Source organism: Hippoglossus stenolepis, chromosome 3, assembly GCF_022539355.2.
Source record: "Hippoglossus stenolepis isolate QCI-W04-F060 chromosome 3, HSTE1.2, whole genome shotgun sequence".
NCBI classification, from domain to species: domain Eukaryota; kingdom Metazoa; phylum Chordata; class Actinopteri; order Pleuronectiformes; family Pleuronectidae; genus Hippoglossus; species Hippoglossus stenolepis.
Window position 1 is genome coordinate 20,530,810 of NC_061485.1, and position 16,386 is coordinate 20,547,195.

The 16,386-nt window shown below is 40.6% G+C and overlaps 1 protein-coding gene across 1 annotated transcript in view; it reads left to right on the forward strand.

The window, feature by feature from the left end:
• The window catches only part of loxl2a (lysyl oxidase-like 2a), a 30,527-nt gene that overhangs the window by 3,769 nt on the left and 10,372 nt on the right, over positions 1-16,386 (forward strand). Inside the window, exons 3-6 of the mRNA XM_035152636.2 lie at positions 994-1,169; positions 10,866-11,074; positions 14,097-14,313; positions 15,088-15,271. Of these exons, the coding sequence (XP_035008527.1) occupies positions 994-1,169; positions 10,866-11,074; positions 14,097-14,313; positions 15,088-15,271 (786 nt within the window). The remainder of the gene's footprint in view (positions 1-993; positions 1,170-10,865; positions 11,075-14,096; positions 14,314-15,087; positions 15,272-16,386) is intronic.

A 16,386-nucleotide genomic window follows, 5' to 3' on the forward strand; every position in this document is an offset into this window, starting at 1 on the left:
ACTGGCTATTCAGAATGTTTGTTTCGCCAGAGGTGCACTGAGACCAGGCTGGCTCTCACGTGGACTCTCTGCAGTAAATCACCAGCAGGAAACTTGGCTCCTATTTTGAAAAAATGTTCCAGAGGTAATAATCTGCTGCCAGGAGGAGGCTACGTGACCGTATAACATTCAGTCACTTTCTTGGTATGATCAGGATGTTCCTCTGCAGCGTGTTGAGACTGTCAGAGGAGCGATCCGTAGGTGGTTTCCATGGCCACAGTTGTTGGGGTTTCCATGCTTCCGCTTCAGCCGTGACAACATTCTTTGGCCAGGATTTGGCTGAAAAAATGCGTCAGGTTATGGTGGAGACCAAACACATCTCCACGTGAGTAGGTCTACTGTCTCTGTGACGAGGCTTCAGTGGAAATGCTGAACTATCGATGGGGTGTGACACACGGCTTAAGACGGTCAAGGTGCAATATTGAAAGCACTCTTTCATTTGACTTTTCTAATGAAGAAATCCTCTGTCAGGGAAAGGGACAGGGATTGTGTCAACATGTTGCTCAGTGGAGAGTGCAGCATCAGCCCTGCCATAACAAGGATGACACTCACATTGTAATATAGAATACACAACCTTAAGTACAGAATATCACATTTTATTCTCACCTTATGTTTTTGTCTGCGTTTCTGTGATTGCCTGTTCGTTAGTAGGATTACGCAAAAACAACTCAACCGATTTCCGATAAAGTTTGTGTAGGACATGACTCAAGGAAGAATCCAGTAAATTCAGATCAGGGGGTGGATGTAGGAAAAAAATGTCATTGCTCATTTCATTTGACCTACAGGAAAAAGTCCAAAGATTATAAGATTACATGAGACAAAACTCCTCACAGTTAATATATGCTTAAACATCCCCAAAACTTGTTGAGTCTTCTACCAGAAACCCTTCACCTTCATCAGAGTACGTGTCACATACATCATGTTCATATATAACTCTGCTCCTCTTCGCTCCAGGCCGTATCTGGCTCGACAACGTGCACTGCACTGGTGGAGAGAAGAGTCTGGCTCAGTGTGAGTCCAACGGCTTTGGAGTGTCTGACTGCAAACATTCGGAGGATGTCGGGGTGGTGTGCAACCAGAAGCGCATTCCAGGCTTCAAGTTCATCCGGAACCAGGCCCATGGTGACGAGGTGGGTTCGCATTGATCAACACACTTATGTCTAAACAATCAAAACCTGCACGTGTAGGTCCATGTCACACTAATCTAACACCAGGGTGGGATCACTTCCAGCCAGCTACTACCTACATTCACACATGGTTCAAGTACACACATGCAACCTGAACAGATGTTCGCAATAAAAAAAGAAGAGGACAGGCTCGGGATGAAAGAAAATCCTTATGATAGTGCACCATTCCAAAGAGCTTCAAGTACAATGTGCTCTTCAAGTCCTGCCAACTTTCCAGACTGAATATGTCTGTTGTCTGTCTGTCGATTATAAGAGGAACACTATTTCACTGCATTAAAACATAGTCTCTACAGTGTTGAGGATAACTTCTCCCAAAGAAAATACAGATAAACTGATTATGGGAGGAAATATCAGTCATCTTGGTTCACTGACTAACTTTCATACCCTCGCTCCAACACAGCGACTGAACACCAACGTACAGGTCAGAACAGGGTGGCAGCAACTCTTCATAAATGTATTTGTGAGTCAGACAAGTTTGTGGATGAAGTCTTTCATATTTTCTTAGTAACTACAAGTTAATTTCAAACCAGTGGTTACTTTTATCAGACTGCACCATTAAAACATGACTGTCTTGGCCTGTTCAGACTAGTAATGACCAATTAAAACTAAGTAGCTTCAACAGTAACAGTAACTCACAAACTGTAACACAAATATAAAAATACAGTTTAGGTGACCAAACAATATATAAAACTTACTGTAGGTGTGACTTGTTGTTTATATGTATACTGCATAGAAACAAACGTGTCCGTGTTAGTAGCATTGATACAATTTTGAATATGTGTGGAAATATTCCATATATATATATATATATATATATATATATTTATCCGTTATTGGCTCCTTCACTCTAATGGTGACTGGGAGAATGTTTACTAATTTGAGGTATATTTTTAGTTTTTTATAAATATTCTTGTTTTTATCGTTATTAAAGAGTATTTTACGCAAGAGCCAGGTCAGACGTATCGCCAATATTCTTATACTGCTAGTGCTCTGGTAATATATTAGCAAGGTAACATTATTTTGTTAGTTAAGCAGCTAAAAAGTTACAACTGACAGTTATGTAGGCATAAATATTTACTAACATTAGTGTCTCCATATGATCTAGTATGTTTGCATTTTATTTCAATGTGGTAAACACTTCTTGTAAAGTTCTTATTAACCAAAGTTAATAAGAACTTATGAACAGCTGCTGAAACTGGCTCCAGTATTTTATGATCTTTACGATGAAATGGATACAACCAGTAACGAAAATGTCCTTATGGATATTAAATCCGTCTGTCTGGACAAGACGTGCAGGTAGTCACATCTGCAGTGAAATCAGGCCGGTGACATAATCCACTAGTCAGCGAATAACGTTGAGCTTTCCACTCCACCATTTCCACTGATGACTTTGCCAGGCTGCTATTCGTCTATCACCAGCCCTCAGCGGACCCCGGCCCACTCTGCAGCCATGACTCAGAGAGGGGGAAGACCATCCTGTCTCGGAACGCCTCTGTGCCGGATGGAAAGTCAGTGTGGGTCTGTGACTGTGAGACAGAGGGAGAAATGAGGATAGCGGCATTCCTTTAGCTTGTCTGAGAACAAGTCATTGGAAACACACTGCCACAGAGGGCTTCTCTATTAAAACCAGACTGACACTGATGAAGCAACATTTCTTTGGCAGCTAACAAAACAGTCGATGTTAATATTTTTACTGCTTTGGTTTTACAGTTTTATTTTTATGTATACTAGATGTAGGGTGGTAGATTCTGCTGAATGACCCATCTCTACAACAGCCAGAACTGTGACTGTGTTTTCACTGGATTCATTTTAGACGACAAGCCTGAGGAGTTCACCTGAAATACTTGTGTAACTTTCTAGCTGAGTCATGGCAATGAAAGCACCACTGAAACCATTTCAGGATTTTTATTTTCCAGGTCATGTCCATAAGCAGCACCCTCTTGTTCCTTATATGTAGAGTGTATTTAGGGTCTCTGGGGAGTTACTTCAGTTCAGTCCCCCACCCTGTAAATATTTCCATGGTCTGGCTGAAGCCATACAACTTTAACCATGCATGGGCTGACGTCAGCGGGCGGCTCTGTTCCTTCAATCTGTTTATTCACAGCATGAATCGAGATGCTGTGCTGAACCTGAAAAGTTAACACCCTAACCATGAGTGTACTATAGTCTAAGTAACGGTAAAAAGTGAAAGAGTGAAGCAGTCAGTGTCTTCATGAATATGAATTATTTTAAACGTTCAAAAAACTGGTGCATGAAGAAGTTTCCAGCACATCATCCCAAAATGTAACTTGTGTTGTCAGTGATTTGTTGATTAATTTTGATGTGATATACGTGAATTTGTCGATAAAATTGGAATTGCAATTTGAATTATACGTAAAGTAGGTATTCTTTAAGTATTTCTGGGTCATAAAGTTGCTTCAAACTGTAATTATCTTGTTTTTGTGAGGGATACATCATGAGGCAATTTTACAGTGTATGGGAATAAGTGAAGATAAGACCATAACAACTCACTCTGGCAAGTTGAGCTTTGACCACAAATGATAGTCTGCTGAAAACATCAGTCTGTCATTAATGAAAACAGCAGCTTCCGCTGGCACAACTTGCACGTCTCAAATTTTAGCCGATCAATCAAAGATGTGTTGTATAGGCACGACTAAAACAGTCGTAGGGCGTGAGCAGAAAATCTACGTCATATTGCTGAAAGTGTTTTTCTCACTCAGTCCAAATCCGAGCGGTCATTTAACCTCTGTAATGTCCATGCATATCTCAGTCTGCTACTGATCTGACCAGATTCCTCCTGCTCTCACCATGACAACCTGTCTGTGCTGGTTGCGTAACGCTTTTTAACACAACAGAACTTGCATTCCTCTGTGACTGAATCCTTACCATGGATAATCTCGATTATTTCAAAAAGCTTCAATGCTTCAGCAACACTGCCTGGAATCTATGTATTCGTACATGAAGGAGAGTTTGTCTTTTGGAAAATTCAGCACAGTTGCTTTATTTATTATGTGTTTGTGCATAGCAGAGGCCTGAGTCTCTCAGTAAATAGGGAAACTTGCATTTGACATCAGAACCAGACACTGGGATGACAGGAAGCTTTGTTTATCCGTCAGCAGGGACTGTTTAATGAACTCAGCTGGGTTCTGCTGCTGTTTATAACGGAACAGCTTGCTGCATGTGTCACGATGTTGAGAGGATCACAGCTGGATACGTCTCCTTTATTAGAAGTTACATGTCTGAAAGTTCAAGTCTCTCGATGCTAGATGTTTATGTAAGAGTATACTGTGTCATTTGAGCATAATTATAGCTTCATGGTTAAGTTTGATTAGAGCTACTCCACCATGTTTGTTACTGTGTGGCATTGCCGTGTACTTGCATTTCACATTGTCCCCTGAAGAAGAGAGATTTACAGTGGGAACTCACATAAGCCCATTCGTGTCACGTTTTGTTTGTTTGTTCACAAACCAATGCAGATAAATTTAGCATTGTTCATGTACAGAGATCATCCCGCTGCTGCTTTCAGAACCTCGTACATCATTACAAGCACGGGACAATACTTGATGAGTTCATCTTCTGTCTTCCTCCTGAAGGGTCGAGAAAACATCTGCACAAAAAGCAGCTGCAGTTGCGCACCAGACCATTGAGCGTGTTTACTTCCACCAAACACTTGGATCTTAAATCAACACAAAGACGTCAGAAGCCACTTGGAACAACAGAATGCAGCGGTTAAACGGCTTTTGATTCTTTGCACGCCAAAGGCTGCACGTCTCCGTGAGGCACGATGGTGTCCTCTTACAAGAATTTCAGCGCCTCACATTCTGTGCTATACAGCAAAAAAAAGAAACTGGAGACAGTGGGTTAGCCTCCTGCATGATGTATGCGAGAGGTTCGTGAGGAGGAGTCTGATCGAAGGGAGAAAAGGTTGATGCATGTCAGGAGGCAGGAGCCAGTTGCTCTCTCTTATGGATAGAGAAGTAGACAGATCCACCACATGTTCAGCAGCTGGATCCCTCTGGGGCCTCAGCCCTCCTCTCGACTGCACAGTGCCAAAAGTCCTGACCCTTATTGTCAGTAGATGTGATTTATTGTATGAGCACTGCACATATTGTCTTAGTCAAGACTAAGTATAGATATGACACAAAAAGAGATTTTCAGCTAAGATAATGGTGCTCATGATTCACTTGAAAATAATGTTTCAGAGACAGGGGTGGATCCAGGAGCAGGGCCAGGGGGGCACTGGCCCCATCTGAAATCCGATTGGCCCCTAAAGTGCCCCTGTGTTGTCAGTAGTCACTCACTAACTATGCTAACAATAAATATTACAATTTGTTAAGAATTTTTATTATCTAAGCTTTTTTGAAATACACAACTTGCTTAAACAAGAAACAATTTCCAAATCATGAATTGTGCATGGATGTTGGACATATAAATGGCCCCTTTATGGCCCCTAATTTAGAAAAACCCTAGATCCGCCACTGCTCAGAGAGAAAAGTCACACTTTAACTGTTTTTATTGTTGTGACATAAGTTAAATTTCCATTCAACTTTTTGGAAAATATACTTTGGGATGTTCTTTCTGAGAGTTCATGACTGTCTGTGACGTTACCACCAGCTAGCTTAGCATTGCATAAAAACTGGTACAGCTAGCCTGGCTTTGTCCAACTGTAATATCTCTTCTAGCATCTCTAAGGCTTATTTTAACTCATTATATCTTGTGAATTTGATCCCTTAAGTGTAAAAACAGCAACTTGCGGTTTAATGGGGGTTTATGTTATGGATTATCAGCAGTGAGCTGTTCATCTGGCAAACTCACAGTGACAAGAGCCCAGGGAGGAACTGTCTTCCAACAAGAAAACATTGGGCAGATAAGCCTCTGTGAAACTCCGAACTGTTGCTTTTACATTTTTCTGTTTATAGATACTCAGCAAACAAGATGAAGCCTTTTGATTAAAGAGCTTTAGAGGTGCTGGTCGGGGATTTTTTAACCCTCGGATGGAGCCAGGCTGATTCTCTAGTTGTAATCTGAGCTAACCATCCCTTGGCTATGGCTTCTTAAAGAAATACAGAGAGTTGTATTGATTGTCACATCAAACGCTCAGCAAGAAAACAAATGTTAGAATATGTCAGATTCTGGAAATCATCACCTTCTATGATGCTTTAAACTGTTCTAATTTGATTAATAATCTAATCAAGGTCATGCTGTTAATTTGCAGACATATTTCAGTCATGAAGTAATGATCATTAAATTAGTCTGAGATGAGTATGGGTCTAGTCTTCCTGTTGTAATGATTTAATTTCTATGATGGGAGCAGTGCACTCTAATAGATATTCCAGATGTTAATCATCTCACACACACACACACACACACACACACACACACACACACACACACACACACACACACACACACACACACACACACACACACACACACACACACACAGCACTTCGTCAGTCAGGCAGACTGGGGGCCGGTGAGGCAGAAGTTAGGCTGTGAAAGTCATTTCAAAGAGCCTCACTGTGCTCTTGCTTTTCATCTAAACTGTGGCATGATTATCATTCATCCCTGCCAAGCTTTGCAGTGTGGGGCTTCGAGCGGATGGGGGTCTGTGGTCACGTGTAGACAAACGTGCAGCCGGGCGGTAAAGCTGAGTAAAACGGAAAAGAAATGCTCAGTAGGGGAAGCATTAGTCAGACACTGGCTAGACCACAGTCTAATGTTCACACATGTACATTGTGAGGGGGGCGGGGGGATCCTGGTCAGAAAAACAAGTCTGCTTTCCTGTTGGAAATGTTTCAGTAATGGTCAAACTGGCTAAATAAAGAATGTTTTACCACTCACAAACAAGAACAAGAATGACTGTATTTGAACAGGATAAAAGTATTTGGATCAAATCCACAGAATGAATGAATCAGTGCAGTCACACAGTGGTGAGACTGACTGTAAGATGAGGAAACTTTATAGAAATATCCAGGTGAGAGTTAACCTCAGGATGACCTGCAGGATGGAAAACCTGCATTCATTACAAATGAGTTTCTGTCCCTGCACTGATCCTGATGATAAACACGCAAATTACCTATACTTACATAAATTGTTCCATATTTTAGATGAATGGTCTGTATTTATATTGAGCTTTCCTAGTTTTCATGACTAGTTACAGTACAGTTTTTGCCATGCACCCATTCATTTCATGTGCAGCACTTTCTCTAGCACACATCCAGATCCCTTCATGAGATGCTAAGCTAACCATCTTCTGGCTGTAACTTCCTAAGTGATATCAATGTTCTCATCTAGCTCTCTGCATGGAAGCCGAGAAGCATATTTCCCCCGAAAAGATTTTCTTTCCATTGATTTCATCGTACATTTTTGAGAGTCCTCTTATTGGAAAGTCTAGATCTCCTAAGTGATATCATTAAAATTCTCAGTCTTTCATTATTGTAAAACAGCTTATCGCCTTCTTTGCTCTCTAGTAATAATTTCCCAGCATTGCCTGAAGAAGAAAAGAGGTTGGGGCTGGGCCAAACAGGATTTTGCTGAGTTTATGTCTGGCGGTTTGGGTTTAGAGGGGAAACGCCTGCTGGACGGATCACGGCTGTGGGTATCTGTCTCTTCGGCCTCACACGTTCACATTTCCAGTTTCCGCTGTCTGAGCCAAATGCAACACTGGTCAGACCCTTCTCAGTGCCCCATTTCATACTCACCTCTTACCCTCCCTGTCCTGTCTGGTATTTTAATCTTCCCACCTGCCTTCACCTGTAAGATAAGATAACTTTATTGTCACTGCACCAGTACAATACAATGAAATTCTGTTGGAAGCCGACCAGTAGATTCCCATTAGAATAGAAAAAAAAAAATAGACATGCCATACAAACTAAAGACACAAGAGAGAATAAGTAAAAACAGAGAAAATACTAAATACACAGTACGTACATACTTGTACTGTCATGTTCTGTGTCAGTTATACTTTAGTTTATCAATTTATGAGTATGATTTTCATTTGTCCTCTTTGTTTCTTTTTTTTGTATTATCTTCATGTTTGTTAAACCATAAGTTATAAACTGTACATCATTCTGCTTTTATATTGAAGAAAAGTTAATCTATTCATAAAAGTTTCAGTTTATTTTGTTCATTTCAGTGTAATCATAATAATAATGAAGTGTTACCGAGAATACCAGATCCCCTGATCATGATCACATCTCCTCACCTTCATTTACTGCAGGGCACTAATGGAAAACACTATGTCATGCTATACGACCAGCAGGAATCTCCTCCTGAACGAGTGGTTTTCTGCTGCTCTAACCGCTGCGGTCAGTGGAAGCACTGGGGTCACAGTAGAAACAGTCTGACTCAGTCATGGCTCCTCCTGCCGTCGTAAGTGTTCAGAGGTCCTGAAGTCTTGAACATTCTTTCAGGATGATGCCATCCCAGGAAACCACCCTCTGGGCAAGCCTTTAGTATTTGCCAGGAGACGTGCCTGAATGTTTTTTTTCTTGCAGAGTTAAAGTTCCTCCTGTTACAAAATTACAGAGATCAGTGTTGGCACACCACAAAGTAGCTCAGAGTTTTGGCTCTTTTTGGCGCCCACAGTGTAACGTCACACCCAGCCAGGAACCAACTGCAGCTCTAGGCTCGATGAGGGAAATCAACAATGGCTCTGTTATTAGGTAGCCGGTTCCCCGTAAAGCCCTGGAGGTCAAAGGTTACCATTCCTTCCTGATTTAGGGGTCTTCAGGACACATGATGCTAACTATGTTTGATGACCCTCCGCCTGACCAACTGGCTTGACAGCCCTTTAGTAGCCTGTGGACCACCCGCAGACACGCTCCCCAACCTGAACCCTGTCGGGCACTCAGCTCCACAAGGCTTCTTTCTTCAACCTCTCTTCATTTGACATGAGACTTAATTGGATTCTGATTTTATTTATTAACCTCCCTTGAAAGATGAGAACTTAGGGAAAAGATGATAATTCACTGATCTGTTTCTGATTCTTGGTTCACTGTTGCATCAGTAAAAATAATGGCAATAATACATTTCACCTCATATTTGAATATCCAGCAACAAGTATGAAACAGTGATGAATTACCACTTTTTAGGACGCAGGTAACCAAAACACTACTAGCTGGGTTTGACGGGTTTCTGTTGTAAAGTACGCTGTCAACAAACTCCCTACTGACTTTTAAATGTCTTCTCCAAATCCTTCTGCAAAGATGGAAGAAAAGGAAAAAGAAAATTCCAGACATTCATCTGCCCTGCTCGGGCCTCTCACCAACACTTAACAAGTTTAAACACAGATCTTATCATTCGATTTTTCAGCTGGACTTTGTGTATTTTGTAGCAGATGTGCAAAATGTTCCCGTTCCTAATAGTTTGGAGTGGAATTTCTTTTCTTTTCCTTTTATCTGTAACACTCCTGTATTTGACCAGAAAGCCATCTCCCTTTATTATTCATATAGGCTGTATAGTATTCACAATTTATTAAGTGGAAGCTGTACATGTCCAGAGTAGTCATGGTTGTCTTTTAGAAAAATGTAACTGATGGATTTGAGTGACTTAGTTTAACGGAAACATCACGTTACATTTCAGTGTGTTGAATGTAATGTTGCACTGAAGGTTCTTGGAAACACGTTAGGGGGAATCACAGAAAAAGCCTCCACTGGAACATGATATGCATGGGAGCACAGATATTTCTGCACCTGGGAATATAAAGAATTTCCTTTGGCTCCACTTGTTCTATTTGGCATGTTTAGCATGAAAACAAATTTATCACTGGAGACATTACTGATGTAATGAAGGATGGTTCCAAGTAAAAGAATATGTTTTTTCTTGTTACAATCTATAGTCTGATATGATCCACCATCAATCTACCTACACCATGAATCACTAAAACTCTGAACCACTGTCAAAGGCACCGATAAATTACTTATGTAACCTCTTTTTAATCTGTAACTATTCATTTGCTTTTTTATATTGTCTTTAAATGCAATTATACTGTCTTAATGTAAATGTTTGCAATTATTTTAAGCCTCTGAAAAGCACTTTGAATTGCTTTGTGTCTCAAAGCACCATAACATCCACATGTGTGCGTTCACTGAACATGTTAACATGCTGATGCTAAGCAGGTGTATTGTTTCCTATGTCTATCATCATGTCAATTTAGCATGGAAGCACGCTCATCTGCCAATTCCCACTAAGAGGTTGATGTTAATCTGATTAGTTGTGCAGGTCTTGTCAGAAACCAAATTGGACTGATTAAATATCTGATCTGATGATGGTGCTCAATTAAATGTCAAGTTATAACCAATGGAATTACACTTCCTCCTGCAGGGGACATTGATATGTGCAAAAGTTGTTTTCCGATATTTCACTTAAATCTACAAATGTAAATCGCGAGAAAAAGCCACATAATCATCAAAGTCTCCCCGAGGATCATGAACGCCTACTTAAAATAAACTTTCATTCCATCTATTGAGTGATGCTGTAAAGTGACTGTCGAATCCCGTCGAATGGTTGTTTAGCACATTTGTCTCCATCCAGATGGCCTAAAATCTACTTTCAGAGGCCACCTATGTCTATATTATCTATAATATCGGAGGCAGTGAGGCAGTGATGGAACATTTCCTCTGCTCCGTGTTGCAGGGTTTGACGGTGCAAGTGGAGGACGTGAGGATCCGGGCCACGTATTCCCAAAGGAAGAGGGTTCCCATCACCGAGGGCTTTTTGGAGGTGAAAGACGGCGGCAAGTGGAGACAGATCTGTAATGAAGAGTGGACGGAGATGAACAGCAGGGTCATCTGTGGCATGTATGGCTTCCCCAGCGAGAAACGCTTCAATAACCGGCCCTACAAGTGAGTAATGGGGCATGGGCCAGCAGCAGGGTTTAAGTAAGGCCGTTGGATATAATGAAAGTCTTCACATGAGTGAAACACACACATAAAAATGAGTTTTATTTGCAGTTTAGGTAATGGGAATATAGTAGTGTTACACAATGAATCCTTTTTGAATTCATAGTTGTGTAAAAAGCATGTTAACGTCTGAGGTTCGCCGCACATTCCTTTTTGATACAAACATCTCTATATGTTAAAAATACAGCATTTCCTGTAGGTGCTTTTTAGGTCTAAGTCTTTTTAGGAGTGTTGCACCACACCAGACTGATGTTAGCAACCGTTGCATAACCAGGCTGTTTACAGTGGTCATCAGTCAGCCCTTCATCCACTTTCCACACGGAGATGAAACAGACTTGGGCCTGGAGATTCTTGACAAGAAGCCAAACAGCCTCAGGAAGTCTTAGAGGATGAAGGCCGGGCTTTGCTGGGACTCGACTTAACGCAGTACGCTGGGAAACAGTGGCTCCTTTTGGCTACGTGTAATAAGTCTAAGGATCTTTGTGCCTGATCAGGATCGCTGGAAGCTACATCAATCACAGATTTTAATTTAAGAAATCTGAATTAGAGTCAGAAATACTTAAATGATGCCTGAGGGTAATTGGATCACATTACAGTTGCTCCATTCTAGAATCGAAGAAATATGTAACAGCTTAGAGAATGATAAGTAAAATAGTAATTATAAGATAAAAAGTATTCTATTACGCATTTGGTAGGTTATACTTTATTCTAGTTTTGACTGGCCTCATAGCGTACTACAAATTTGTTTTATTTTGAAAGCTTTTGCCAAGTTTAAAGAACTCGCCAACCATCCTACACCAAACGATATCAAAACACTGTATTCATATTACATAATAGGCAATAGCTCCATTTATCAATCATTTAAGCCCAAGCTGGAAATACATGCAATATGATTTGGAGAGAAAATATTGACTTTCAGTTTAAATCGTTTCTGCATTGAAACACTTTTGGTACTCATCTACCTGCTTTTTTTGTCTGTTCTGTTATTTGCTCTGAGAGGGACTCAACTAGATGCACACACACACACACACACACACACACACACACACACACACACACACACACACACACTTACAGGAATGTAAAGAATGTGTAAATAAAGTGGGATCGGGGACCGTATCAGTCGCGGTATAAAGGTGCTCAGATTCAGTGTCACAGAATCTTTTTTTCTGGACCACTTCCAACAACTTGTTCATTTTTTTCTTTCGAAAACTAGTAAAGCTCAGATGTTGTTCATCCCAATGCTGTCGACATGTGTGCACACTGTCTGGTATAACTGTGGCAGACATACACCAGTGAAATATGTACACCCACGTAGAGTCTAGCCTTCTGCCACAACAGACAGCGACTGGTGGTCAAGGCACGATTGGCCGCCGATGAGTCTGAGCACCTACATCATCTAATTGTTTCCCTGTAAGTGATGAGCCATCATTCTTAAGTGTCACAGCACAAAGCCAGCCACTTCTTACAACACTTAGTGTCACTTTTATCTGCTTACATGTGAACCGACGTTCAAAACAAAACACATGCTGACACCACATGAGAAAATAATCACACGAGCACATCTGGTGACTGCGTGAAGGAGAACAATATAGTTCTTTCTTGGCTCTCTCAGGCTGAGATATAAATCCTAGAATCAAATATTTCTGAGAAGAAAACGTGGCGACCTGCCCTCTTAGAATACATTAATAGATGGTTTGATCTAAAGTGAATTTCACACTGGCCGTACATTTTAGTTTTCATATCCAAATCTGTTTTTTATGCACCTAAACCTAGTCCAACCACTGTCAAATCAAAACCAGTCAGAAATACATAAATTTACACTATGAGTCAATGTGATTGCCACGTCTCTATTTTGGCCAAATGAAGGCACAGAAGGTGACTTGGATTAAAATTGTTTTTATAGCTCTGGTAGACATGACCTCATCTGTTTTGATGCTAATCGTATGCTTCATATCAGGAAGGAACACGTGTTTTTGTTTATCACTTGAGATGTGGTTTCAAAGTGTGTGATGCTGCTGTGGCCTCACACGGTTCACAATTTTACTGATTTTTAGTGATTCAGTCTTTCTTTTATCTGGAACATCAAAAAACTGTTCTATTTAACAAACGTGCGAAACGAAACTAATACCTCTCGATCAAAAGTTGCATTTCTTCATATTTCACGGATCTCAATCTGTCCTTGTATTCAAAGGGACTTGAAGCTTCACTGTGTTAACAGCATCTGGATAAGGCTGAAGAAGTGAAAGGCTGTAAATGTTTCTCATGCTGCTTTCATTACATGGCCAGCCTCTTCCAAGGCTCAGGTCTCTTCAGTATCCACTGTTATTGCTTTGCTCAGTGACTTGAAGACTTTGGTTCAAGTCTGGGGTCGTGAGAATGGAAAGGTATTCACACAATAATACCTCCATTGTGCTTCAGTATAAGATGTGCTTTGTTCAATCCTGCACGCAAATAAATCTTATAAAACAGCTGCTTAATATTTTAGTGAAGAGAAAGAACAATAAAACATTTTATGTGCTTTTGTACATGTCAGAGGAAATTTGTTAAGGTTTTAAGGTGGCAAACAGAAGCTGAGACATGTGTAGAGTTGACAAGAAGTAATTTCATGTAAAGATCAAGGGTTAAGGTATAAAATGATATTGCTTGGGTGCTGACGAATATCAAAGGTGATCTATCAAACCAGGGGTTGAAGGAGCTCCAAAGTGGAACACGTGACGATGAGATAACATCAAATAACAGAGACTAAATACTGACTGTGATGGATTGTGTTTCTGAAGTGAGATTCAAGTCTGCAGGTTTCGGCATGAACTCTTTTTCATTCTTCATGTGTTAATCTTAAAATCTATGACATGCTTTCTAAAATGGATGGCATTCACACATAACCATAAATAATGTACAGTATAAACCATGTGTTGCAGTAAATGACTCTATGTTATCTCCCTGTCATTTTATGCCTCCTCAGATTATTGGCCAAGCGTCGTAAGAAGAACTACTGGGGTTTTTCTGTCAACTGCACAGGTAACGAGGCCAACCTGTCCGACTGTAAACTGGGCAGGGAGATCGAGCTCAAGGGCAACAGCTCCTGTGGACAGGGCATGCCTGTCGTGATCAGCTGTATCCCGGGACGTGCCTTCGCTTCCAGCATCAGCATCGGCTTCAGCAAGGCCTACAGGATGGAGGTAGGTCAGAGAACAACTGTCAACTGGAAAATATTATCAGACCGTCTGACACCGTCAGTTCATGATACCATATGGCTGAAATTAGTCTCTGCAAATGGGATCTAACTGGACGTATTGCAGATGCTTGCATTTGTTCCTAATTAGACTCATTACAAACATCCGATTCAAAATCTGTTTGATCTGCAAATTCATTGTGGCGCTAGATGATTACATCACATAACAGGAAGTACAAAATCTTGTACATGTAAATACAGAGTTCAATAATAACAAGATACACGTATCATGTCGTCCAACTCTGGATTACAACAATTCATTCTTATAAATCAAGTGTCAGTGGTGTCAAACATCTGGAAACATTTGAATGGATGAACATCTGTCAAAAATACAATGAAATTATCAGTACTCCCTTACTGTGTTTATTGTTTACTGCTGAGTTATTACCATGGTGTCCCTGATTTGTAACTGTATGCTGCAAAACAAGGAACAATGGTGATATAGACATAGAGTATATAGTATGTCCTCTAATGTTACTAAAGTGAATAAATCACTTTAATTCAAACTTTGATTTTAAAGGTCTTTATTACCTGTTACTTTTGGTTGGCATGTGTGCGTCACTCAGAAAAACTGCCAGTAAAACTACAGATAATCTTCTTCAGACAACAACTTCTAATAAAACACTGGAAAACGTAAAATATGGAATCTTTAACAAAATTATAATCTACATGACTGTTAATATTTTCACAAATTTTTGTTTTTGGTGGACTGTTTCCATAGCAACCCCTGGTGCGTCTAAGAGGCGGAGCCATGATAGGCGAGGGGCGAGTGGAGGTGTTGAAGAACGGCGAGTGGGGAACAGTGTGCGACGACAACTGGAACATTCGAGCTGCCACCGTGGTCTGTCGAGAGCTTGGATTCGGTAGTGCCAAAGAGGCCCTGACTGGCGGCCGACAAGGACAAGGTACCATCTACAGATTAATCATCCTATAAAAGTACACATACCATAAAGTATCATACTACAGTACTATAATAGTACTACTGCATAGGGTGGCACACTGAATGAATGAGTTGGAAATCATCCTTTAAATGCATATTTTATATCAAAAGAGTAACTTAACATCCGTTTTTAGCTTGAACACACTTCCTTCACAAATTCAGTGCATTCATCTTAAAAAAGTGGTTTTAATGTGAAGGTACTTGTTAAACAAAGAAAATATTCGGGCTATAAATTGGCTGGACCAAAACTCCAATGCAGAAATGTCAAAGATGAAGTTTGAGGTAATTTGGAAACAGTTTCCCTTTTACTTACAGTAATTCAGAACAAAGATGTTTTCAGGTTTATATAAAAAATAAATCATTGTTGTTGTTTTTCTTTAAACAGAGCTCCAAAGCACATTAAGTGTCAACAAAATTATCTCAGACTACGGTTCATTTAATCGCAGCAGTGGTGACACAATCCTGACTCCAGACACTAAGACATGTTCACACCCGTACGGGTAGAGTGTAGCACAATATTCACTTTCATTACATTCCACATTTACAGCACTATCACACAACAAGAATCTAAAAACTAGGTCAAGTAAAACAGTAGTTCCAGCTGGGACAATTAGAGGTGTGGGCTGAAACCAGAGATCTCCACCTCCCCCTTACTACCTCTGCCAAGGAGGCTATGATTCCATCAGCATGTGTTTGTTAGTTACCAGGATTACAGAAAAACTACTGAACCAATGGGCTGGGGCATGACCCAAGGAAGAATCCATTACGGAGAAGATCTGAATGGATCCAGGACATTTTTTTTCTCTTTCTTTAGCATGCGAGATAGGGCGTTAGCCTTGGCGGGTATGAGGTATGAATTCTCCGAGCACTTTTCTAGTTTGCCCTCTGTGTCCCCACCTGTTTGTGTCTCAGTTGAATCAGTCTAGACCTCGAGTCAGCACATAAATATGCAGGAGGATATATGGAGCAGCAGATTAATGTTCACGCCTCGATTTACCAACCTGATTGTGCGAAATGCAATCTACCTCAGAATTATAAGAACCATATGTTGGTTGGAAGATATTGGTCGTCTCCTTTGCT